We start from the raw sequence: 27,817 nt of genomic DNA, 5'->3' as shown, positions 1-27,817 counted from the left end.
GATAGTAATTGTTTTTTAATTTTTCCCTATCAATGCTTGTATTGGAGATGGTATCTTTATTACAACCTTTAGAATTTTTATTTTTTTATTTCATGAAATTACTATTCATTAATATATATCTTGAATTGAAGATAATATCTTTGAGTTCAGATTTTGTACTATACCTTGCAGATATAAAATTTGTCTTGAAACACAGCATTTAGGTTGCCTGTTGACATTGAAATCCATTGTTGTGTTCAATGTTGTTGTTACCAAGGGAAAGCTTGTTCATAAGAGAGCTTAATTTTTGGTGGGCTTTAGTGACTTTTACTGTGTTAACTTTTTGTATTCAGGGTTTGTTTAGTGAAAAGTGGCAGAGTACCTTCACTTATCTTCTGCCTATTCTCTGCTCAACTAATCATTCATCAACCCATTTTGCTTACTCAATAATTGGTTTTTCAGAGATATTTTTGAGCCAAAATTCTTAGAGTTCACATAAGCAGTTACCCTACTATATTTTTGCTTTAAAATATATATATAAACAAAATTCTAAAAAAAGATGAGAACTTTTAAAATTTAAATACACGAAATAAACATGGATCATCAATTATTATTAAAATAAAGACTTGAGATTTAAGCTTTAGTCTAGCAGTGAAGATGCCTACGGAATTGCAAACATGTCTTCGAGTCCGCCTCCCCGCCATCTGCTCTATATAACTATGATAATGTATACATTATTATAAATTATTATAGGTAAAATTCGCTCGGAAAATACAGTTTATTTTTGGTAATTTAAATGTTTTTTATTGAAAAAAATAAAAATATATATAGCGACAATTTATTTTTTTAAATGATAATCAATTGTTAGTGTATTAAGAATAGATGTATATTGTCAATTAGATGTTGTAAAAAGTGAACTTAAATTTTAATTTAATAAATGTTATTTAAAGAAGAAAACTATGTACCTTGTAATTTTATTTCGATAAAGAATGGATGTATGCTCAAACTCAACAATTGACCAGGGAAGAGTGTGACATATACCATTAGGTCACTTAAAAGACATCAATACACACACGTGTACAGTATAGATTAGTCTGAATGTACGTGAGAAGAATACATCATGAAAGAAAGAAAGTAGGTAAAAGTTTTTCCAAGAAATTTAAGAAAGTAAAATCTTTTTCATGGCTGAAGATGCTGCACGGATGCTTCTCCAATTGTTGACTGAGAACTCTATCTATCTTAACCCTTAGAGAAAACCCAAGCCAAGTACCTCTTTATGCTCTGCCAATCCCCTCTTTTATCTTCCTCTTTGCCCCACTTTCATGACCCACTTCCTTACCTAAAACTTCAACCCAACTTCCTAGTAATGCTTATCTCATTATAAAATGACAAACATATATATAATGTGATAGCCTAGAATCCTATGTGGGGTTTTGAGGGATTGTTTGGTTTTACTTTCAACCCATTTGATGAAAAAGACACTTGCTTCTATTTGGTGTGCTTGATATGCTAAAATTGGTGTTTTTTGTGGTGGAGACTTGAGGCATGTTTACCATTTACCAAACAACTAGCTTTTCTTTTCTTTTCTTTTTCTTTTTTTACACCATATATAGGTGTACTTATTCCATAGACTTGAGTTCAAATCCGTAAAAAGAAGCACTCTCAGCAGAAATTTTCTCTATTTACAAGGTTATTCGACCTTTTTCTTTTTTTTTTTTTTGAGAAATAAGTCATTCGACCTGTTACTTAAAGAATTCGACTCATTTCTACTCAGACCAACCCCTTTGATTTTCTTTTTCATTTTTAGTCACAAGTTTAGTTTGATCTGGAAGTAAATATTAATGTTAATTAGGAGTTCAAAGATGCGTGTGGTAGCACAAAGTTTTGTTACTGAAAAGTTGATTTTCGATGGATTATACTATTTGTTTTGTTATTATTTTTCCTGTTAATTTAATTCCGATTAAGTTCAAACACACAATATTTAATTTAATTTTGAAGATAACTCCAATAACATTGAATCAAAACTGATTGATGAAAGATTAAGTATCCTCTAATTAAGGAAAAGAATGCCATTGTTTAAAAAAAAATTAAAATGGAGTAGACAAAGATAAAGGGATTTGTTTTAGAAGGTGACAATAGTGTAGTTTATGTAATCTAAGGTTATCTTTTGCATATTTTAAAAACAAGCAAAGGTCTCTAGGGATTAGAATACTTTAAGAAAGCATTTAGTAAAGTTGTACTAAAAATTAATGTCTTACTTTGTCAGATTGTGGTCACTTATTTTAGATTTGTCATAAGCTATAAACAGTAGTAGTTTCACCATAATGGTTTAGTTGATCCCACATGACATATATATATATATATATATATAGTTATTTATTTATTTATTGTATTCACACACATATAAAAAGCATTTCTTATGGATAATTTTGACTTCATCTGTTGCTAATGTTACTGCCCAGGGAGCATCAGAGATTTTGTGAAGCAAATTTAATGCATAATTAATTATTTTAACAGATTTTTTTTTGAGGGAGATTTTAACAGAATTTTAAAACAAGCTAAACCCTAAGAATGTGCTACAGTAGACTGGATTTAATATTATTAATTTTCTCCATAATTAGAGGATTGTTTTACTTAATCCAATTCATGATACACAAAACTAACTGGCAAGTAGTTATTTAATTGATGATCTTAATAAGTTCTTATCCACATCTAGGTGCTTGGAACCTATGATCCATCAAATCATGGATTGTCATTATATACAACCTTATCTTCACTGGGGAATCAGTGCTTTGTAGGTATTAGTTGTTAATATTAGAATCAACTGATGAGTCCAGGTTAATTACTTCCTTTAACACCAAAACATAAGTGGTTTTAAGGTGACTATTTTATCTCAAAATATAAGTCGTTTTGAGTATTTTAAAATGATAATAAATGATATTTTTTCAATGTTAATATCAGATACAATAACTATTTAAAAGAATTAGCTTTGATTTTTAAGATAAAGGGTAATTTGGTGAATTTTCTTGCTGAAAGAGTTCTGCACCAGCATTAACTATATGTACTTCATTGTTATGTTTTATTTGCAAAAGCATATTATAATGTTTTCGAATATTAAAAATATCCTATAATGTATCGATTAGGTATATGGCTGATTTTCTTATTTCATTTACGTATCTAAACTCATTTAAATTTGTCTAACTACATTTATCCCAATCCATCAGTAATTTATTTCTCATGCTCATTCCAAATCTATTTAAATACCTTTACATAGATATATTTAAATAGGCAAAGTATACATAAATTTTAAAATATTCAATTTTAGATTAAAATATATAAATGAATATATGTGATATCCACGACCAAACTTGTTAAATCTATATTTTACTCGAACCTATAATAAACAATAATTTTATTATTCATATCCGTCTCAATTCTATTTATAAATATTTAAACTCATAATAAATTGATTGAAATGGATGAATTATATATCTAAAGATATCCGCGCTTTGCTTCATCCTTATTTGCAACCCGCCTTACCTTGCTCTATTACCATTCTTAACAACAAAGCTCTTGCTACTTTTTATTTTTTGAAAATAAAAGAGCTCATATATTATTATTATCATAAAGAAGAATATTCATAATCGACGGAGGAGTAGAACTCCATGCAACCATGTCAGACAAAGATACAACCGCTCTAGGCAATGCATAAGCCATATGATTAGCTGACTTAACTGCAAAAATAAACCTGACATTGCAGCTCACTAAGTAGAGCTTTGCAATCATAAATAAGAGAACCAAAAGTAAGAGAGGTCCACCACATTAGCTGTCAACACATGAACAAGAACTAAGCAAGAAAAACATGAAAAAGAAAAAAAAAAAAAAAAAAAAAAGACTGTTCTTATAGCCATGGATATCAAGTGAGTAAGCAATCTTTTTCAAAAGGAAATGACAAATCATATGATGTTATACATTGTTCATTGAGTGAACTCAATTTTGACCCAAGTTAGATTTATATATATAAATCCAGGCGAGTGAATGACTTGTTTCTTATCCTAATCGAATGCTTCCAATCAAGTTTTTAAGGGGTGAAACATTGTTGATTTGCTTGTCTAGTGGGGACCGAAAGAGACAATAACAAAGCTACACGTATATATGCCTAACCCTTTTCTTTAGCTTCATCCAAATTAGCCCTTACTGATCCAACACTCGATATATATCCAAGATTTGATTGATTCATGCTTTGTCATTATACTTATTAGCTAGCTTGCGACAAATGTTGTACTTGCTAGGCATATGAGTGCATTATCCATAATGAAAGATAAAACAAACATCAAGAAATGTGATTATCACTTACAGAAACCCTAGTAAAGAAATTCTAATGAATATGATTGAGAGGGAATGTGTATATACACACTCTGTATAAGTACTTATTAAGACATGATTCTCATTTTACTCATCAAAATTTCATTTTCAGGATTAAATCATTACCAGGAACGTCATAGTATTGGATGAAGTAACCCATGTTAATAAACTAATCTTTCAATCCATGAGGTTCGGTTTTAGTGATAAGGTGGCTAAAACATCTGAGAATTGAATCGAAATTCGATTTTTAGTGACAGCACCTCATGGGGGAAGGCCTTTAACTCTAGCACTCCCGAATCCGCGTGGACTAATCTGGTAGTTGAAGGACCTATGAACTGTTAAACAAACATTGGTTCGTGTCCATTAAGATTTTAAAGAAAAAATTAATCTTTCAGGAAGAGGATAATTAATCTCCCGTGACAATTGGCATTGAACTTTGAAAATTGCTAAAAACGAGGCAAAGCATAATTAGGGTTGATTGTGTATAATTAAAAAGATTATAATTTTATAATTAATTAGCATATGTTATGCCGAAGCATCTTATGTACTATGTTTTTACCATATTAGTGTTCAAACAAATGCACTTCATTACTGTTCCATGGCTTAGCTTAGTTAAAAGGATTAACAACTAGCAACTTGATGTGCATAAAAAATCCATAATCATCCATTCTCTCTTTCCAATATCAAGCAGCCAATTTGATTTGAATTTTTTCTCCTTCCTATCAAGTTATTCGGGATTGCTACAAAAATTTATAATTCCAATTAAAAAAAAAAACATTCCTAGCAGATGATGATATCTCTTCTTTTATGATTAAATATTGAAATTAATTTGAATTAATTCAATTGTTACACTATACAGATAATTATGTAGAAATCATAGTATTATGAGTTAAAATTCAAAATATATTAATTATATTTAATTATAAAGTTTGATTTTCTCCTACTTAATTATTATCACATAAGAAAAAGGAAAAAAAAAGAAAAGGGAAATAGATTTTTGACATTTTCTATAAGTTATTCTCCTCACGTGAAAGTATCTGAGGTAACTGAGTATAAATAGTCATGGAAATTGTTTTTATCATGAGCATATATATATATATATATATATATATATATATATATATATAAACAAATTATTTTCAATGCTTTCTAGTAGCCTTTTTAAGGTTATGAACTTATTCTTCTACTATCATTTATAAAGTTAGATATAGTTTTTATATAATTTTTATTAAAAAAAAAAAAAAAGACTACAAATGCATATTCTATACAGTGACCACTCATTATTTAAAAAAGGGTAAAATATAACTAAGTCTTTAATTTAGTAATTTATATTCAAATTAACACTTAAGTCTTTCTATATTTGAAAAATAACTGTGAAATTCCTAACTTATACTTCCATTCATTATTAAGCTCTTCTGTCTAAAAAGTGAACTTTTTACAGTTAATTAGACACACCTTTTGGACGGAATATGCTCATTTTTTATGAAAAGAACTCACATTTTAAATGGAAGCACTCGATAGTTAAATAAAGTATAAGTTAAGTACGTCATAATTATTTCTCAAATGTAGGAATTAAATGTTAAAGTGAATATAATTTAAGGACGTAATTATATTTTACCCAATTAAATCTTATCACAAAACAATTTTTTTTTTTTTTTTGGTAAATAAAGAGAAGAAGAAACATTATCCATGAGAAATGCAAAGGCACACCATACCTCGAGCATTATGAAAAAGCTAAGATAAAATATGAGAAGGAGGAGTTTCTAAAAGATGAGACTCTAAAATTAGAAAAGATGTAAAATCTGTAAGTCAATTCGATTAGAAATTGAATTCTCTATAAATGTGAGATATTGGAACTGCATGAAAAAAAAATTTTGAGTTAACCAACCCAAAAGTCTCATGAAATATTTATTTAATTTTAATTTATTAAGAGGTCTAATAAATTAAAATAATATGATGAGTTATATAATAAGAGTAGTCATCAACTTGATGAAAACTCGTGTTGAATTATGTTAGATTTGGTTGGCTCACAAAATATTTATCTACCTACATTTTAAACCAAACAAATTCCGCATACTTGAACTACAAGTTTTATTTTTTAACTCTTACCTCTTACAGTTCAAAATCGAAATCGATTGAAATTGCAAGTTCACTAAATAAACTTGACTTGCTCAAATACATTATATTCAAATATGACAAGGCAAAAATAATTGGTAGGTTGGCAGGGAGGGTATAATTGGGTTTGGGAGGTAGGATTGGATCATTAATGGAGAAATATTTATATTCATATACTATATAATAAACAAAGTTAAAAAAAGAGAATCCTATGCAGTGCATGAAATGAAGGATTCAACACAGACTATAGATAGGTGTTCGACATCCACACATGGGCCTTCAAAGGAATCCTAAGTGTCTGTGACAAAATTAAAAGAAGAAGATTCTATAAAATTTTTCAATTTTTTTATATTTTTACCGTTGGAGAAAGAAAAAATTTTCCTTCAAAACAAACACACTAATCAATCATCGACTGGCGTTCTCTTTACTTGGCCCGATTGACTTCCCCCTTTTGATTTTTTTTTTTTTTAAATACGCGGTTTCAGCCCGCATTGGGCCCTGCCCGAGCTGCCCGTTGTTTTCCTGGTTTTTTGGCGGGAACTAAATCCTAATTTGGTATGAATTGTTTCGTATGGGGATTTTCCCGCCAAGGATTCGTGTTTAACCCGCGAAATGCGGAGGGTGAGGGATTGGGTGGTAAAAGACTGAGTTGCCCATGGTTTTTGGAATCTTATGTGTTGTGGAAGCGGCCAGCGGACGTCTAAAATGGGAATGACAAATGACAATGACATGTGGGACCAGATTTAGCTGATATCCTTCTGTTAATGGCAGCTTATTGTCAGCTGTATAAGTGTGAGAAAATCTAGCTCAGTTCACTGTTTATAGGAAAGAACAAAAACAATGCAAAGACCAAAGGAGAATTTTGGGTATTTAGGGGGACCCAATAATTTGATTTATTATAAATATTTTTGTATTTTTTTTAGAAGATAAATATTTTTGTTTTCATGATACATAAATGTGTCGGTCTATTTCTTCTTTTATGATGAATATGACAATTTATAATTAATTTTTCTCTTCCAATTTAATTCACATATTTATTAGGAGATTATGTATGTATATATATTTTCCAAATGAAGTTTATCAAGAATAATTGTAATTTGAAAAATATGGTGTGGAAATTTCTGCTATTAATAAAGGTATTATCTGCTGAAACTGTTAAAGATAAAAACCTTCTATAATTGAATGTATAAAACCAAATCTGAATTTTCTTTCTTGGAATATGTATAGGTTGCAATCCTATTTGGCCATAGTTTGTATAGTCTTTGAGTACTCTATCTTGCCATGTCCCTTGATGGTTAGGTATGCAATGTTGCCTCTTTGACATAAACTACATTTTTGCTTTCTTTTTTTTCCGGTGTTTGTTTAAATTGCTTTAGGAAAATCATGGCATTTCTAACTTTCCCAAACCATGGTTTGCTAACTCTAAATATTGCAGGCGTAGTTTGCAAAAGCAGTAAAAATAAACTTATCAAGTGATGAACTTAATTATGAATTGTAGATATAGTGCCTAGAGTAGAAATGAGATTTTGAGGTTTTATTTTCCATCGATGAAAACACTGGTAGACAGGACTGCTTAACACAGTCCATTTTACCGGTTTTCATATGTTCAAATTCTTCCATTAAATTATTTCCTTATGTTTTCAGGCACCAGTCAAAAATACAGGTCTTTAGTCAGTGAAAAGAACTCAAATTCAGTGATAAAAATCCTTATAAAAATCAACTTAAGATATATCTTGTAAATGGAGATTCTAAATTTTTTATGTTGCTACCACGATAAGTTTACGAAGTGAGGGTGAGGATTAGTATTTCTTTTTTTTTTCTTGGTGTGTGCCAATTTTGCAAGTGGTGTTATGCATTTTAGTGCAGAAATTGTAAAGTGTTCCTTCAAACTATTTTAGATTTAGTTACTTAGTAAATTACTGATAAGCTACTATATGGTACAGAAACTGATTGTATGGAGTTAAGCTCATCTCTTTCCTTCCATTTATTTTTGCACATACATGGGTCGTGGTATTATCTTTTGATACTATGTTTAACACATATTTCAAATGATGATAAATAGATTGATAATAAATAATCATTTATTACATATTGATTGTGATAATTATTTATGTAAATTAATTACAACTAATAGAAAATTAAAAAATGCAATCCTATTTGATTCTATGGTTATATATTTGTGCAATGCATAGATAGTTTAATAAATATTAATTTTTAATATTTAATTTAAATTTTTATATCTCAATTTTTATTAAAATTAATTTGTAGATAAATAATTTTAGAATTTGCAATGTTTAAATTAGTTCCACGATCGGGTAGTAATTTTTTTTATTTACATAATTACTTACCAATTAGTTAGGTTTTAATATTGAATTTGACGAACTTATGATTTTTCAAACCAAAATGAAATATTTTCTTTTATTTTATAATTTCTTAAGTTATAAATTTTAAATTATAAATTACAAAATAAAATATATAAAAAGCAATCCTCGCAACGTGTGAGCCTTCGTTTAATTAAGTTTTAATTTATAATAAAAAAAATACTCTGACAATAGTGACTCATGTCTCTAGAGCAAGATGTTTTATTTATAATAAGTCTTTCCCCCTTATAGGCATAGACCTGACTCTGCGCGAGCCAAAAAATTTAATATGGATACAAGTTATCTTAAACGTCATTAATTGATTTTAAAATATAAAGTTTGAATGTAGAATTTTTATACAAAGGGCATCCAATAATTTGATTGAATATAAATATTTTGTTTTGATGATACATAAATGTGTGGGTCTATATATTTTTATGATGAATGACTTTATAATTAATTTTTCTGCTTCCATTTAATTCATACATTTATAAAAATATGCAAACATATATTGATGAATTTTTCCACTTTCTGCATAACGGACCAAACACTGAGTTTGGATTGGTGAACAGTGATTCGCTGACCAAAAAGATCTAGTAATAAATACTTATAAATATCATTTTATAACTATTCAAACATATTCATATTTCATCTGATCTAAATAAAATTACTAATAAAAAATTAATATACATATTTATGTGCCTTAATTTTAACAAGACGTTTTAGTATTTTTTAATCTAAAGATCATGTGTTTAAAAACCTAACGTATTAGAATACTCCAAATTTTACTATTTTTGCAATTTTAGCCCAATCTCAACTTTTGTAGCAATAGCACCCTCAAAAGCAATAAAAAATAGAATTGCAAATAAAATGTATTTCTTTTTTAAAAAAAAAATCAATAATAAAAAAATTTTAAATGTCACTTGAATGTCAAATTATATTCATATTTAGTGAGTGACACGTTCAAAAGTTTGGTATATGATATTTGAGGTAATTATTAAGTAATTAAAAAGTTATTTATTTATTTTTATTAAATGAATAATAATTTTGACTTTATTATCAATTCAAAATATTAGAACAATTAGGCTTTCTTTAACGCTTATATTTAAAATATAAATAATATAAAACAAATTACGTGATTAAAAGATTATATTTTACTAATTTAATTTATATGTTGTGCTTGGAGTTTTTGATAAGTAACAGAAAACTATGTTATTAAATTATTGATTAGCACATTTATTTTAAAAATTAAAATTTAATGTGCAACATTATTTGTTTAGACTACTTGAATCTTTTTAAAACTTTTATATCTTAAATTTTCATCAGAATCAAATCATAATTTAAAAAAATAATGAAAAAACTTTTTTATTTGCAATTCCATCCTTAATTATAATTGAGATATTACTATAAAAATTGAAATTCAAGTAAAATTAACAAAAATATCAACATAGGATAAAATTACAAAAATCCTTCGTAATACTTTTTGAAAGCCCAAGCTTCATCCTTTCGAATCTGCTCTTCTTCTTCAGCACTGAAATCATTGTTGACTTTAAATATTTTTCGGATTTCTTCGGGCAATTTTCCCTTAATCAAATGCACAAATTTGGCACACTGTCTTGCAAATCTTTCACATCAAGAAAATTTGAAGCCATCAAAAGGTCATAAAGAATATCTGTCTATATCCACAAAATTATTCTTTCATATTCCGAGCTTATCCACGTTCACTTCTTTATCAGCTTGTTTCTTTAACCACTGTATGACCATGGCCAGTGTCTTGCTATCCACCTTAGGGAGAGGGATTTTTGCTATCGGCGAAACCATCTTCCAACACGATCTTGATCGTTCCAGACTTGACGGCGATTTCTTCTTCAATTTCGAAGATTTCTGAATCTAAAGACTTCAATTTCACAAGTTTGGGAGACATGGTTTTATGATAAAGAACACCTAAAAATCTATGAGTTTTGGATAGGGTTTAAATAAGGGTTTTTGGACGGCTAATTAATCATAATTGTATAAGGATTATATGTCAATTGCATTCCAATTTCTATTCTAAAAAATAAAAAACAAGAAAGAATTCAATTCCTATCCTAATATAAGTTATTTTTAAAATATTTAAAAAGTAATTAACATGATTTTTTAAAATTTATCCTTATTTATGTTAAATATAATAATGATTTCTATAATTTTTTAAAAGAAATAAATCAAAGTAATAAATATTTTATTATAATTTAAAAAAATTCATTGATTCATGCATTAATTACAATCTTTGTTGTATATATATATATATATATATATATATATATATATATATAAACAAAAGAACACGAGCTTTAAAATTGCAAGTAAGCTTTAACATAAAACAATATTTATTTATTAATCCAATATATATATATATTTTTTTTAGAATATCAAAAGTCTTCCCGGCTTATTGGATAAATTTTTGCTCCCGTCCCATCAGCCAGAAGCACTCTCAATAAAGATTTTCTCTATCTACAAAAATCAAATCTATTAAAAAATAATTAAAAACTAAATTCATTCAATTTAATTCTATATATTAATCAGGTTAAATTTCATTTTCATATTAGAAAAAGCAATAATAATTAAACTTTAATTTCAAATTAGTTTATATAAATCTTTTATTTTCAATATTCATTCCGATCACACAATGTAAAGTCAAATATATAGAAACCGAATTAACCGAATGCCAATCCCTATCTACTATATAAATTTTTATACTAACATTTAGATTACAGATGTTAGCAATATACACACTTTGCATGAGCTCAATACATGTTTTACAAGCAGCATATGACACCTGCACCTATTCCAATTAAACTGTGTATATATATCTATATATCCCCCTAAAAATCTTCACGAAGCAAAGAACAAGGGAGTTCTTGCTTAGCTTGATTAAAGATTAGCAATGGACAACAAAGAGAAGAAAGAAGATAGAAGTTCCGAGTCTCTGGAGCGCAAGGCAGTGAAGGAAATCAAAGGGGTAGTAGATGATGATGATGAGCCATCGCTTACCAATATCAAGGAGGGAGACAAGAAGGCAGTGAAAGACAAAAGCGAGCAAGTACTACTTGCAGGTTTAGTCTAGTGATAGTGCATATTGCACAGCTCAAATATGGCTTTAAATTATTAGGACTGTAAATGAGTGCGGTTGCTTGTGAACTTTCTACGAGGCTTGATAAAAGTTGTTTGAGCTCTGAACTCGTAGGCTTCAGCCTGACCACTATTTTGAGCTTGTCAAGAGCAATTCTTTTTATCTTGCATGAAGCCACTGATTCAGTAATTAAGCCAGAAAATCTGCTTGCAGTTTGATTAATTTTGAGTACAACCCATCCTTGACTAGTAGCTCATTGTGGCTACCCAACTGCAGAGCAAGTTCATAATTCACCCAATTATTTTAGTTCTTAGTTTGTCACACCAAATACTCCAAAAGATCAAATCTGGAGACTTAATTGTTAGGTTTGCTACAACAAGAAGATGAACATAAAAATGAAAGAAACAGAAATGAAGCACACTTAAAAAGTAGTAGGCATTTGAGTTTCATATTTGCTCCTTCAGAATTTCGTGGCCATGTAGATCAATTAGATTGATTACAGTAAAATGAATTACCTCCACAATTTGACCACCATCCATTATAATGATCCTATCAGCAGCTTTAATTGTAGAAAGCCTGCAAAATTTCGTAAACAGCTAAGAAATCATCTCATACCTGGAGAATCAGAAAGACAAGTGAGAGAGGAAAGACCTATGTGCTATGATAATAACAGTTCTCTTTGCGTTGGCATCATTCTTGATCGCTTGAAGAACACCCTAATAGTGTAGACAGCAGATCAGACACTTTAGTTGTGTACATCGCATTCATGTCACATTGTTAAATTTTCTTGGGTGATATGCAAGTTACCCTGACGTGGTGTTCGGTTTCTGAGTCAAGAGCACTGGTAGCTTCATCAAGAACCAGAATAACAGGATTTCTCAGAATAGCCCTAGCAATAGCAATTCGCTGTTTCTGTCCACCACTTAGTAAATTACTATCAACAAGACTTTCGTAACCATCAGGGAGAGAAGAAATGAAGTCATGAGCATAGGCCACTTTTGCAGCAGATTCTATGTCTTCCATTTTAATGTCTCTATTGCATCCATATGTAATGTTTGACTTGACAGAAGTATGAAAGAGCTGAGGGTCCTGCCTAAAATGAAGATTTCAATATAACAACATAACTTCTTTGAAGAATGTATCTTGATGACAAAACTTAACCTGCTCAACATATCCTATGTTTTCTTTAAGCCAATTCATATCCAGCTCTCTGAGAGGAAAACCATCAATATAGATCTGAAAACCGGGCACGTATTCGTGTAAGAATAAACTAACAAGAAAACTATGGTGGCAATGCTCAAGGACTGTGAATCCAAACGCAAGGTTGATAAAGAATTAAGACTAAGTTTTTTCTCCATAATAACGTAAGATCACACATGCATTACGCGTACAGAACAGCAGATTATTGCAAATACTGAACATAATGGTCCATTTAAGCATCATACTTGTTTACCTGACCGTTAACTGGCTCATAGAGCCGAAGCAAGAGATTGACTAGTGTGGTTTTCCCGCTACCACTGAGTCCAACCTTGCCAAAAAAACAAATGAGCGGTCAATTCATTTTCTTTATTGTATCATCATAGTAGTAATTTATGTATAATAGACATAATTACCACTGCTACCACTTCATTTGCTTCTATAGAAAAGTTTAGGTGTTCTAGAACCGGTACCTGTTCAAATACAAGAGAAAATTTGAGAAAAATGATTGCTTCCCCAGCCAGCCTTAAGAATACGTAAGACCAAGCAAGTAATAAACTTATGCCGTCTTAATAATGAATAAGCAACTGTAAAGACCATGACAATCCACAAATATTATTAAATTTAAAATCAAATGATGCTATAAACTACAAAGGCAGCCATCTTTCTAATGTCTCCTTAAAAATTTTTGCAAATTCATAACAATTTAAGCGAAGAAAAAAAAGAAAAACTGTAAGGAATTTCAATAATTATGTCATGTTATTTGTATAACAATATCTGTTCGTGCCAGCAGACTGTTTCTATGAGAGTCTATAGATGTTTTTAAAATATGACTGTGTTATAAAACACAGGATTACTAATATTTCCATTTCTTTGATTGCTGTCGCACTCCTTTTAAGCTGAGATTTTAAGCTGAGATACCAGGAGCTTTCAAGGAAACAATGTAATTAGTTTCTTCTTAAATGAAACAAAACAATGTCAAGTGTACATAATAGATAAATTGCAAATCACTTGTAGAAAGCAAATATATCTACAATGAAAAAGGAATTATACCACATTGGTTGCTAATTCACCTAGGTTGATTACAGTTTAATTATATGAATCACTTTATGGGAAAATACAAGCACCTAACTTAACAAGAGATAATACTTACAGTTGGTCTTAAAGGATAGTGAAAAGATACATCAACAAATTGGACTTGTCCCATTAGCCTTTGCAATTTCACACCTATAAAGCGGAATGAAGCATGCATGTTAGTTAGACTTAGCAACAGAAGATTTTTTGGAAGAATCTTTAAGGCATGGAATCAAGAATTTCAGATTAAAAAGCTAGATAGCAACTGTTGAAAAGAAATCTCAAAACTAAGAGTAAATAAAAACAAATACAAAGTAGTTCTGCACCAAATGGTCAAAAGGGTTTTTGTTTGTTCCAAATTACTTCAGGATCCATCTTCTCCATTCAATATCTTTTCAATAATATACATAAAAAAAAATATAAACATCTGGTTTTTAATCAATTTCAAATACCTGCAATGATAAAGATAATTAGTGCAAGTAGGACTCTTAAGTCTTTAGTTTAACAAATTTTACATGCCATGAATCTAAACTTTAAAAGGCATTATGAAGTTTCATATAACTGAGATAAAAAAAAAAAAAAAAAAGGTTATTTTAGCTGAATAGTACTTTGTGACAAACTTTCTTGAACCATTGCTAGATATGAATATACTGCTAACCTTTGGACAAGAATTGGTCACTGGGTGAGAGTTGCATTAACTGAAAAACATTTTCACTTGCTCCAATTGCCTGCAACAATGATGATACATTGTCCACCATCCTCCAGGTTGCATAAATTAACCACTCACAGTATAATATATACTTTGTGAGTTGTTCAGTTGACACATGTCCAGTCATAATAGACATTCCTCCTAACATCACTGCAAAAACCTATAAAATGTAATTTGACAAGGAATTAGCTTTGTTATTGACTTCATACAGATTGCAGCTTTCAAATGCTGTCAATAGCCATTGAGAAGAATTTGATCTGTCACTGGAAATTTGGAAATTCAAGACAACAGTGCTAGCATAGGGAGGATCAGAGCAAGAGGGAACACCTAGAGCTAATTGATCAGTAATCAATCAAGAGGTAATTCAGTTATGCAATCACAAAACATGTGCACTTGTAAATTGTGGTCAATATTCTGGATGGGTTTAAACAAAGCCCAAATTGTCAATTACACAGCGTGTCCATCTACAGAAATTTGGACGTGCTTGATCTTCCACATGTATGACAAGCGAGCATAATAATTAAAGCACAATATACATGACCTAACACAGAGTAATATTCAAATTTACTAATTTTAAGACAAGGATCAGCTGATCAGCCCACAGAAATGTTGATTGCATGAAGTAGAGGTGCAATAGTAGTTACGGAGATCAATACATTTGAAATCATCAAGGGAACAAATATAGATTGATTCGTCCTTTTGAACATTTAGCTTGCTACTTGTGTTCTACCAATCAAGTCCCAAGGTGACTCGTGAAAATAATTTTGCAGCACAAAGAAGAAGATGAGTAGTCCTCACTGAGGTGATGCAAATCAGAGAACAAATGTTTAAGCTACATTTTCAGGCAGCTTGGAAAAAAGAGGATTCAATATGACAATCATCATGTAGAACTCTCCCCTCCTATCACATTGAAGAAGAGAGAATTATTTTGTTGAAAACTAATCAAATGGAAACCCAACAGAGTAAAAAAAGAATAACCTTCATCCTGTATGACAATCATCAGAATATAACCTAGCCATCTACTGCCTCTTTTTTATTTTTCCTTTTCGATATTTTTACTCGTGAGAAAAAGGCTGAACGCTGAATAAGAAATTGCCTTTTTATGATTAATTTCATGGAACCTTTTAGAGCCATCAAGCATTTTTGAACTGATATATTACTGTTTTCATCAACTTGAAAATATGCAAACCTGCATTGACCGGTAAAGGGTGTGAAAGCTCATATTCCATAATCCATAAGCCAAGCTCTCTTGACAACTTACAAAAGTTAATTTCTCCAACCAATTGTTGTACCTAACACAGTGAAAAGATCACTTGAGTTTTGTTATTCAGAATAATTACAAAACCAATAAGTCTGCTCAGAATTTAAATCATTGTGCATCTTTTAGTGTGCATGACAGTGTTAAAAGACAACTACACTATTATGGATTTAATAGTATATTACTAGCATAAATTATTGCCTTCCAAGTTCTTTTCCCTCTGTTCCATAAACCCGAACAGTTCTTATCAAGGAAAATGTCTCTTCTGCAGCCTATATCAAACAGAAGCAGATGATTAAACTAAGCTATCATTCCAATGACAAAATTTCCTAAGCAATTCAAATAAGCATATAGTTTCTACCTCATTGGCATAAGCAGTGAAATCTTGAGTAAACCTGGCAGCCATCTTCTGATACCTATTAAATACACAGGCTTCAATGAAATTCTTCATACTAATAAAGAAGCGACTGATAGTCATTGTTATCAGCACAAAAACTGTTAAGCCTTAATCCCAAACTAGATGGGGTCACCTACAATGATCTGTCCTTCCATACCATTCAGTTTTATGTTAGTTCTTCATCAATAACATTATGTCACGCTTTTGAATCACATAAAGAATCATCATACTATTTCTTTAATGGAGCATAGAGACCTTGAACTAGAAGCAATCCATCTAGCTATCCTACTATTGTGGGATAAGGCACATAAACTTACCTGCCGTAAACTAGAAATATTGCAGCCAGAATGAAGGATATGACAAGTGATGGCAATGCAAGAGGCCAAGACAAACACAGCAAATTAATCAAGGCACCTGTCCCCTAAGCATTTGAAAAACAAAACTGTAATTTAGCCAACAAAATCAAACACATTATCAAAGGAAGGAATTGATAAGAAGCACAACCTGAAGGGCATTGCGCATTATCAAATGGATATTATGTCCAATAACATGAGAAAGTCGTTGACAATCTGACCCTAATCTGCTTGTCAAGCCACCAACTTCTTTGTCAAAAAAGGCTATGTCCTATATCAAAGGAAACTACCATCAATAATTAAAATCATCCGATGTTAACGGCAGCTCAAGAATAACAATAACACAAACCTGAAAAATAAGAGCTGAATACAAAGTTTCCCTGAGACGCTTAACCTGCAGATTGCACCACTAAGGAACGCCTGTAGATGTAAAAATTAGCTTAAACAGAAATTTCATTAATTATTAATTTTTCAAAAATCCACCAATTAAATTATTGGTGTGCTTTTATAGTAAAATTATTTTATGAAATAAAAATTCTTTCCAACAATTATGCTCCTCTTCCTTTTCCTTCCATATTGAAGGCCAGAGAACCTTCTTATGCTTTTCTCTCTGGTCTTGAAATTTCCATTTCTGAACACACAATATAGTGCAGCGCTCAAAGAATTCGAATAATTCTTTGAAAGAATAAAAGAAAAGGCAATATGAATGCAAAAGTTTGCCAATTTAATCTCAGCAACAGCCATAAAATAGAAGTTAGCGTTTCTGAGTTATGGTCATGTACTTTTACAATGAAAGTTTAGACCCAATTCTTCGTTAGGGCACCGATCATTTGTTACTTAAAATGAAACTGAAGAAAAATTTCCTTCTGATCCAATAACAGGGAAAAGTTTCCTTTGGCGTGAAACTGCAGTTCGTTTTACCTCTTCCCCAAAACGAGAGTAAGCGGTCGTTTAAAAGGTACTAACCAGAATCATATTTGCTACTGCAAAACAGCCACTTCGCAGGCCACTGAAAATTCAAAACAAAGCATAATGAAAATTGCAGACTCTTTAAACATCCATACCTCAAAGCCAAAAATGCATATAAGAGCCTAACCTAACCTAACCTGCTTATTCCTGAAGTGAAGCACAGTACAGCCAACAGATATGCATTTTTAAAGAAAGCCATGGATTCACCACTCTGGGCAGAAAAGATAGAAGCTGCTAGTATATTTGGCATTGTTATCTCTGAAAGTGCAGCTGTAATTAAGGAAGCAAATGCCACAAAGATAATCCATTTCTCATTTCCAAGCAATTCCCACATTCGAAGAAGAAATTTCTTCACTGTAACTGCATTCCCTGATCTATTTTCTCTTTCCTTATAATCATACAAATTCCACCAATCCCTGCCTCGCCCAATCAAATCTTGAAACTTTCCTGAAAATTTCACATTCCTTTTATTTCTACTTTCCTCCTCTCCTTCACATATTGTGTTAGCTAATACTGAATTTGGGAACTCAAAGCCGCGGTATCTGATTTTGCGAGAAGAAGTTACAGGGAATTGGAATTTGAATTGGGAATTGAAACGCATGGTTTCTATATTCGAAAAGAAGAGAGATCTTTTCTCGTATTTACTAGGATTGTTAAGAGAGTAAAGATTTAAAGGAGAGAGTGCCATTGAAACTTCAGTAAGCAAAACTGACAGAGCTGCCATAGATAAAGGCCATTTTTGCAGTAGCCTTGAGAGGTCATACGACGTCGTTTACACATTGTTATGAACGACTAGTTATAAGCCACGTCTTAAAGTCAAACAAATTTGTACGTCGATCCAACGGTCCCACACACACTCATAGTAGGCTCACGTTTGACCCAAGGTCACTGCTTTTCTCATCCTTCGCTTGTTTCTTCTTTTCAGGACTGCAACTTCGGACCCAAAATAGATCCTTAGGACCTTAGCTTCGCGTAGGTGATCGAATTGGAAGTTACAGAAAAATAAGTGAATCGATAATTCCATTCTCTGTTCATTCATGGCCGAGAAGGAGGAGGAGACAGATATCCCCAAGATCAAGCCAAGGCCCATCGTGCGTCTTGGGATCTTCCTAATCTCTCATTGTGTTTTTGTTAGGTAGTTTCTTATTCCAAACCCTAACTTTTGAACCTTTCACCTTATTATCTACTGGCGGTTGATTTCTAATGGTGGGGGATTTTGATTTTTCAGTGTTATTTGTTGTACCGCTGGGATTTTAGCTCTCTTGCTACTACCAGCGCTCGCCAAGAACACTTACATTTCTGAAAATGCCCTCATGCCTGGTTTGGCCACTTCACTCAATAATTTATTTTTGAGTAATTTTAACTTTGCAAGAATGCAAGTTGGGTAATTTGTGAGAATTACAGGTTCCGCGAGTTCTATGCTTTCTAATCATGACATTTCGGAGGCAAATAAATTGGTTAAGGACTTGAGTAGCTTGAATTTGGGGCCTGAGGACACAGGCATGTATGTGTATATATTTTATACTTTTCTTTAGTATTTTTCTCATCTTTGTGAACTTTCAAATGCTTTAATTTTTTTTACTCATGATATTTTGAATCTTCAATTGGATAATATAAGCACTTGCTTTTGAAATCATAGAATATAACACATATCTGAGGTATTTTATATTTTATTTATTACAGTTTGAATATGCATTATGAAACACTTCATCGTTCTAATAATTTGAATATTGAAAGTGTATGCAAGGTTTATCTATATGCTGATGGTTGCTAGAAGATATACTAGCGCTGTAACGAATAACAATGACTTCTGCAGACAGCTAACTATTGTTTGGATAATTTGTTAGCCAGTCTGAAGCAGGAATGAGATTAATTTATTTTGATCTATACATCTGATAAAGGAGTTTTATTCACTTGTCCAATTCCAGGTAGTTACTTGTATTGATCACTAGGTGGGTCAGATTATATTAGGTAATCCTGAAATTTTGTCGGATGAGCTAATCGTAATTTCCTTTTTCATTACTACCTTCTGCGCAAAATTTGATTGCTTGCACAGCGTGGCTTTTATTTTTCCAGCATGAAGGGGCGTGTTACACTTGGTGCATCTTTGCTTTATTCTTTTCATGGCATCTCCTATATTTTGTTTGTTTCTGTTTTAGATTCATGATATTAATACTCTTCTTTGTTTGACTTCAATGTACAAAAGAATAAAGTAAAGGGATTCTAATGCAATTTATGTTTATCTAATTTTGTTTCTGTTTTGTCACAGAGAAAGACGGAGGCTCCTAGCAAAGTACATGTCAGACTTGGGTGCTGAAGTTAGTTATCACAAGTTCCACCCGCAGTTGAATCATTTTAATCCACTGCAGTTCTTTTCTAGCCCTGAGTCTAGGATAATAGGAGAGAACATTAGTTGCTCGTCTTATGGTGTCAACACTGTTGGAATAATAAGAGCACCTCGTGGTGATGGTAAAGAAGCTATTGTCTTGGTGACACCTTACCATTTTGGAAAGAGTGATTTGAATCAAACTTTATCTTTGAGTATCGCGTACTCTGTCTTTTCTTTGCTCAACCGAGTTACATGGCTGGCCAAGGATATTATTTGGCTCATTGCTGATTCGAAGTATGGCGAATATGTCTCAGTTGCCAATTGGCTAAGAGATTATCACACACCATTATTTACTGGTTTGGCTTCCCTAAGTGCTGATGCATGTGCCAAAGCCGATAATATTTATGTATCAAAAGAAGATTCTGTTGTGAAAAGAAAGGTATTTGATGGTTTTAGACGTGCTGGGACCATGGCTGCTGCCCTGGTTTTAAAGGTTACTGATAGAAATGCACAATGGGATGACACTCTTAGCATCTTTGCCGAGGCATCCAATGGGCAGATGCCAAACCTAGATCTCATAAATATCGTGAATTATTTAGCTGTACATAGGCAAGGTTTGCACGTAAAGGTTCAGAAGTTTTGGTCTTTATTAGAGTTAAAATGGCTCGAGATCATAGGAAATATATTTGAATCACTAGGGAAAGTGAGCAGAAATTTAAATCCCAACTGGAAATTTGGTGTTCCAGCTGCAGATTATGTTGAAGGTGCTGCTACACTTGTGAGCTCATTGTATAACCAGGTATTTTATATTTTTATAGTTTATTATGTAGTATGTTCTTGCTTTTTGTTTTTCATTGGGGTAGCTTGGGATGACATGAAGGGGGATTATCTGTTGCCTGCAATAACCTCAGTTGCATTGGCACATTATGTAACTTTTTTGTCCTGCTCTCAGGCACTGGGTATTCCCACGGGTCCACATGGTGCTTTCCGTGATTTCCAAGTTGATGCGATTACTTTGGAGATTTCAACCAAAGTTTCTTCTAATAAAAAAGCCAGGCAAAATGAGTTTCTCTTGCGAGGTGGCAGGTCAGCTTATTTTCACTTTTTTTTCTTATTTTCTTTGTAACTTGCCTTTCAGATCAAACATATTACATAGAAATCATGATGAGTAGGTGTAGTTTCCAACGATGCCGATGTACATAGTGGTGATATGTTTTATCTATGAGAATCTTTTACAACTTGACCTTTGTTACTGTTGAATACAAGCAGTTTTTGTCTCAAATCTGAATAAGTAGAAAGGATATCTTTGTTTTCTTTGACTAAGTTCATTTTCACAACTTTTATGTCTTTTTGAATCGCTGCAATTCATTGAAAGACCTGAACTATCGTGTAAAAGAAGAGACGAAACCTTGGGAAGTTAGTTTTTTCTCGATATAATGCAAATAAAAAAGACAGATTACTTTGTCCTTATTTTTGAATTTTTGAGAATAGAAAAATATTGAGATGATTAGTGCACGAAAGCAAGGTGGTAAATGGATCAGTTTGAACTGGATATGGGTGATTGGCTAACCAAGCTAGTAATTCTCAGTATATAATATTTGTTGTTGCAAAATGATATTGCATTTATAGGTTTTAATATCTTCCCAGTTAGGGAACAGTCAGGTTTTAGCACACCAACATATAAAACCAAGATCATCCGATTTATAGACCAAACTCAACCCAGTATGTCAGATTGAGCTTTTCTTCACCAGTTTGGTAACAGCTTGTACTGCCATGCACTGAAGGTTGGTTTTGAAGTATTATAGTGTAAATGCCTAATGATAAACATTCAGAGCTTTAAACATTGATATTTCCTGACTACACTCTGCTTCTACAGTTATTCTTATTTTGCGTTACTCGATTCTTTTCTTTCTTTTTTTCTCTCTATGTATGAATTAAGACTTGTTATTTGGTGATATAATGGTGTTTCAATTGTCAAATTCAGGATATTTTTGTTCTCCAGCTGAATATTTTTCCTGTTTTTTTGATGCAGGTTGATTGAAGGAGTTATTAGATCAGTAAATAATCTTCTTGAGAAGTTTCACCAATCATTTTTTCTATACCTGTTAACATCTCCTAATAAGTTTGTGTCAGTAGGAGTCTACATGATCCCTTTTGCACTCCTTGTAGCTCCGCTTCCCCTGGTTTCTGCTTCCCTTTATGCTGAGGTTAATGAATTGGATCTTGGCATGAAAAATGGCAAATCTTCCCCTTCTAAATCAACTGCATCGAAGGAGATGGGCATAACTTTCAAGTCATGGAAGTGGCTCAATGCAGCAAAAGCAGTGTTTGTCATTCATATATGGGGTGCAGTAGTTTTGTTGCTTCCATATTTCATTTGTCAAATACCTGATTTGAGCACAGCATCTAGTTTTATCACCTGGGTTTTGCTTTCAATGCTTAGTCTCCTAATCTTGTACCTGATCTTGGGTTCACCGTTTTCTCATGCTAATGCATATCAATGTCATAAAGGCGAATGGGCTATTCTAAAATCAGTCACCATCTCAGCTGTTTTCATTGGCTTGCTGCTCATGTCAGTTGTTAATTTTGCTACAGCAGAAATTGGGGCATTACTGATAGTGCCAATGTGTTTGATGGCTCAACCTTTGAAGCATGATATTGGAGCTGCCACATCAAGGAGTTTCTTCAGGGTTATTTGTAATCTGGTTTTGAGTTTTGTTGCATTTCCACCAGCTGCATTTTTTATGTCGAAAGCTATACTCGAAGGGTGTGACAGCATTAATGTTGGTGATTTCTGGAATTGGGTGGAGTCCCTCTGGGCATGGAACAGTGCTAGTTACATCTTTATAGGTATGGTTCACCTACCATGTTGGATGTTATGCATGCACATTTTGCTTTATTCTTTTTGACACATTCCTCAGTTTTGTACTTTGTTGCATTACTTGTGAACTAAACATGAAAATCAGGAGATTAAAGGAAATTTTCTATGTTCTTGTCATCTCTAAATTGATTTCCATGGATGGTTTGTTTTCCTTTTTATTTTTTACCATTATTATTATTATTATTTAAATTTCTTTTTCTTTGGAAAATAACTAAGCCTTTAATGTCAAATTAGTTGGTGTCGGGTATATGAATCCTTGTATTCATCCTGCTCTGTTCATAGCTACATCCGCAGTGAATAACCGGTATGCTTAGATTAAAAGTAATCAAGCATCAGCATTGAATTTATTCAATTAGCTCAATCGTCCCATCTATTGCAGAACTCTGGTAAAATTTAGAGATTATGTAGGACACATTTCAGAAGTGTCTCTGTTTCTCTGAAGTTTAAACTTTCACACACCAAGGGTCTAGCATCTATTTAAGTTGAAAAAGATTTTTTTAAAAATAACGTTCAATATATTACAATGGCATCTAGAATTTTGTTTTTCTGGAATATCAATTTCGATTTTAATGCCAATTAGACTCTTTAAATTAGATGTGAGCAAACTTCCTGAAAACCAAACCAACAGATTTGGTTTAGTCGATTTGGTTCAATTTTTTAATTATCGATTCAGTTGTGGTTTTTCAATAAAAAGTACAAACATGGCTTAGTTCGATTTTCTTGCACCCAAAATGTAAGTCCAAAATTGGTTTAATTTCGATTTTAATAATTAAAACTGAATTGAACTGATTTGGTTCACTTTTTTAATATGTTATTTGATTTTTCATTTAAAAAAAATTCCTGTCTATTTAGTTAGGAGTGGTTTAATTCAATTTGATGCAAATGCTCACCCCCTTCTTTTAAAAAATTCCATATCTTATGCAATGTGGACCACATGGATATGATTTCTTAATATAATATGGGTAAACTAGACCATGTTTTCTTTGGGTAAAAGCTAGAGCAAATGTTTGTTGTGGCAAGTCACTGTCTGAATAAATAATGCAATAGGAAGTAATAAATAAATAAAAAAAAAACAAAATTAAAGATAAATTTTTGTATGTTTATAGGGTTTTGGTAAGGTAAGATGCAATGAAATACAACGCAATATATACTTTTATATTAAAGATAAATTTCATCACGTTACATTCCATTCTCACTTTGAACTTGAAGGTCAAGGATTCCAGCAACGAAAATGCTTCATGCACTAAGTTATGATTCATTAAACAAAACTGGAGTATATATCCGTTTTTTCTGTAACTAACATTTAAACTGTATTATTACTTCACAACACATTTCTTGTTCAAGTTAATAAACAAAAAAATTTTTTTTTTTCTTGCTTAGATTAGTAGTTACTGTTTAAATGAGCATTTGCTTGCTTGGCTTGGCTATGCTATTAAAAAGCTAATTGAAGTAAAAGAAACAGGTTGACGAAGACAAGTTGCCTTCAAGGCGTAAATTATGCTCCCATCATTACTGTTAGTGCTGTTTTCTTCTGTCCTAAATGATAATATTTAATTGAAGGAACATGTTCTTTACCTACTCAGAAGGGCAAGGAAGGAACCAGTAACAGTAGCTTATCATAAAAGTGGTGTTGCTTGTGGCTATGTAGAAGCTTCATTGCTTTTCTATCGATTCCTATAAGATGCTGCCCATAAGGGAAATATGTGGCTGTGGTTCATCTTTTAAGGAAGACCTCAATTTGCAGGGAAAAGGTGTAGTAATGAGGAAAAGGAGCCATGATTTTTTTTTTTTTCTTTTCTTTTCTTTTTCTTTTTTCATGTTAAAAAGACACTATACTGCATTACTAAGCTAAAATTATAAAAATAAAAAATAAATGCATACATTGTCATGGTTTTACCCAAAATTCGAACCCTTTCTATAGCAAAATTGATGCCTTAGCTACTAATTTTTCAATTTCACATCAATTAGGAATAAGTAACCCTAAAGTAAAATTCTTCATATGATAATTTCGAAATTTGGCAAGTGAAAGAGACGAAGGTGAATTGACCCCTTTATAATTTGATGGATGCCTAAACCCTAACCCTAATACAGGTTCTCATCCACACTAAGGTGCCCTAAAAAATTTAATTCAACAATCAATTCACTTAATTTTATAATTGATGATTATATTTGATTAAGCTATTGGATATTTATTCATTAATCATCTGTCTCCTAATTCAGATTTTGAGATTACTTATTTTTTAAAGAACTGTATATTGACAACAAAAAAAATAAATAATTTTGTAATAAATGCAAATCAAAACTGGCATAAATATTAATCAAATGTGATTTTTTTTTTTTTTTTGCCAAATACATTAATTAACACTTCATAAAAAAAAAATTAGTGGCGTCCTAACTTTTATATTTACTTGCTAATCTTTCAACTTATTGAACATTTATAAAATTGTATTTATTAAAAAATATAAAAATTATTATTTAATAATTAATTAAAATATGCTTAAAATATCATACTTAGTTAACATATCTGGTGATTGAAAATATAGAAAATTATATATTTTTAATAAATAATTATATTTAATAGTTGCACTTTATAAGTTTGAAATCTGTAATAAATATAAGTTACAAAATTTAATGGATTGATATGGACATTTGTTGGCACCACTGATTTTTTTTTATTCCACGTGTCAATTTAGGCATTAAACCAGTATTTTTCGATTAAAGCAACATTATATAATATTTTTTTATCAATCAATTTATTTACGAATATTGTCAATTAATTTTATTATATTTATTTCCATATCAGCACCATCATCCGTGGCTGCTCTGTCTACAATTATAACTTCTTTAAATAATAATTTAATATCTCATGATTAAGGCTTTGATGGGTTGATACCCATGAAAATCCAAGGCCAACTACTCTTTCCCTTTCTTTGGGAATCTTTCATCTTTTCTTTTGTGGTATATCTTAGAAAAGAAAAATCAAATTTTCTTCCTAATAAGTCCGTATGCTACATCATTATTTACCCAAAAGGAAAAATAAATTAATTAATGTTCTTTTTCTAAAATTTATTATTATATTATGTTTTTTTTTATTAATAAAAGAGAAACCGAATGAGTTCTCAACTTTCACAAAAACTATTACATTATATTTTTTATTCTCACTCTTATCACGGAAATAAATTAATATATTTATGGATTGAAGTATAAGTTTTGATTTGAAAATCTTTAATTTTCAAAATTCCTATGGATTTGCTTTTTAAAAAAATTATAATGGATTTAATTCATAATTTTCTTTGCAAAATGAAATTTAAATCCAACTTATGAATAAATATGCTCTAACCTTCAATTTCACTCCGAATTTTTCGAGTAATTGCAATTTTACTCTAAATCGCTCTTTATATCATGGATACCTTCAACTTATCAACCTAATTGCAATGACACCCTAATTTGAATTAATACCCAACTCATTATATTTGCATCTTAAAATTGGTTTAATTTTAAAATCAAATATTCAATCTTGATTTTTTTTTTATTTATTATATATATGTGGGTTTGATTTTATTATTGATTGTTTAAATACTTGGGTATGGGGTCCTTTTTTACATTATTTTAATTAAAAATTTGATCTTAGTTTATTTTTCAGAGTGCAATTGCAAACAAATTGATATGTTCGGGTGTTGTAATTCACTTTTAAGGCGCAATTACACCTTAAATGTAAATTAGGGTGTAATTACAACTGAATTGATAAGTATACTCAGAATACAAAAGTCGATTTATAGTGAAATTGCAACTCTTTAAAAAGTTCGGTGAAGGCCATAAATATACACAGAAATCTTCCATGCAATTTCATTGAGGCCTTTTTTAGATGGAAGTACTTAAAATATTGACAAACTATATGTGGAGTTGAATATATTTTTTTTGATAAAAATATATTTTTTTTTCAGTAAGTCTGTTTAAACTTATTTACTAAACTATTTTTTTGATAAAAACAAATACTAATTGTCTTTTTTTGAGGTAAAGATAAAACGATTACTTCCTTAATAAATGAAGGATACGCAATTACCTTAAATCAAATGGAAAGTTGAAAAGAATGGGAGCCATTAATTTATTTTAATTAATACATTTAAAGTAACACTTTTCTTAGTAAAAGCATAGCAAAATAATTTTTTTTTTATAATTTAAATAAAGCGCTCACAGCACAATTGTTATAAGGTGAAATAAATTCGTGATAACATTTCACATTTTTTTTATTATTACCAAACTGAAATTCAATCCTATTAATGAGGTTGATTTGAATGAAAAGAACTCAAGTCCCTTAAATGAAAAGTTGAGTGTTCCACTGTTGTGGATGGAGAAAATGATCAGAGAGTGCTTCCACTTATAAGCCTGAACTTAAAAAGAATTAAACTTAATTCCTTTGACAATTCTTGTAAGTCACTAAATTTAATATTTAAAATTATTGGCCATATTTCTCCTATATAACCACAAATTCAAATATTGATAGATTATTATGGTTCTCATGGTGGTTGTAACTTTAGCTTAAATCACCAATTTTAAATTGGATTATATCACATTTGTTCAAATAAGGATAATGTTTCTTAATCAAAATTAACGGATTAACTTAATTAGGTAAATAAACCTTATTGTACATTCTTTCAATCACCAATGATGGGATTTAAGACCTCACTATTCAAAAAATTAAGAGGCCTTAATTGCCTATAT

The 27,817-nt window shown here is 31.0% G+C and overlaps 2 protein-coding genes across 2 annotated transcripts; one reads left to right on the top strand and one right to left on the bottom strand.

Moving 5' to 3' along the window:
* Nucleotides 1-11,512: 11,512 nt before the first annotated feature.
* On the bottom strand, nt 11,513-18,688 carry LOC105633976 (ABC transporter B family member 26, chloroplastic). The gene is made up of 17 exons (XM_012216700.4): nt 18,023-18,688; nt 17,883-17,925; nt 17,266-17,310; nt 17,068-17,187; nt 16,881-16,984; nt 16,528-16,582; nt 16,368-16,438; nt 16,098-16,200; nt 14,858-15,068; nt 14,279-14,352; nt 13,542-13,598; nt 13,382-13,456; nt 13,090-13,164; nt 12,736-13,017; nt 12,580-12,644; nt 12,444-12,504; nt 11,513-12,198 (listed from the first exon to the last, which is right to left on the bottom strand). The coding sequence occupies exons 1-17, from the start codon at nt 18,607-18,609 to the stop codon at nt 12,118-12,120; spliced, it is 2,109 nt and encodes a 702-aa protein (XP_012072090.2). The 5' UTR covers nt 18,610-18,688; the 3' UTR covers nt 11,513-12,117.
* Nucleotides 18,689-18,696: 8 nt separating this feature from the next.
* LOC105633967 (GPI transamidase component family protein / Gaa1-like family protein) lies at nt 18,697-23,220 on the top strand. The gene is made up of 7 exons (XM_012216688.4): nt 18,697-18,713; nt 18,811-19,020; nt 19,114-19,205; nt 19,290-19,389; nt 20,155-21,013; nt 21,167-21,300; nt 22,247-23,220. The coding sequence occupies exons 2-7, from the start codon at nt 18,923-18,925 to the stop codon at nt 23,121-23,123; spliced, it is 2,160 nt and encodes a 719-aa protein (XP_012072078.1). The 5' UTR covers nt 18,697-18,713; nt 18,811-18,922; the 3' UTR covers nt 23,124-23,220.
* The last annotated feature ends 4,597 nt before the right edge of the window (nt 23,221-27,817 follow it).

Source organism: Jatropha curcas, chromosome 11, assembly GCF_041381405.1.
Source record: "Jatropha curcas cultivar XTBG-Jc1 chromosome 11, XTBG_Jcur_1.0, whole genome shotgun sequence".
NCBI lineage: Eukaryota > Viridiplantae > Streptophyta > Magnoliopsida > Malpighiales > Euphorbiaceae > Jatropha > Jatropha curcas.
Note: the sequence above shows the minus strand (reverse complement) of the source record. Positions and strands in the feature narration are given on the sequence as shown.

Bases quoted from the DNA above. Each gene is read 5' to 3' on its own strand.
- LOC105633976 (XM_012216700.4), bottom strand. From the start codon at position 18,609: ATGGCAGCTCTGTCAGTTTTGCTTACTGAAGTTTCAATGGCACTCTCT. The intron at 17,926-18,022 runs GTTAGGTTAGGT...TTGAATTTTCAG, and splicing joins TTCACTTCAGGAATAAGCAG to TGGCCTGCGAAGTGGCTGTT. The intron at 17,188-17,265 runs GTTTGTGTTATT...CCTTTGATATAG, and splicing joins ATTCAGCTCTTATTTTTCAG to GACATAGCCTTTTTTGACAA.
- LOC105633967 (XM_012216688.4), top strand. From the start codon at position 18,923: ATGGCCGAGAAGGAGGAGGAGACAGATATCCCCAAGATCAAGCCAAGG. The intron at 19,206-19,289 runs GTTTGGCCACTT...TGAGAATTACAG, and splicing joins TGAAAATGCCCTCATGCCTG to GTTCCGCGAGTTCTATGCTT. The intron at 21,014-21,166 runs GTATTTTATATT...TCCTGCTCTCAG, and splicing joins TGAGCTCATTGTATAACCAG to GCACTGGGTATTCCCACGGG.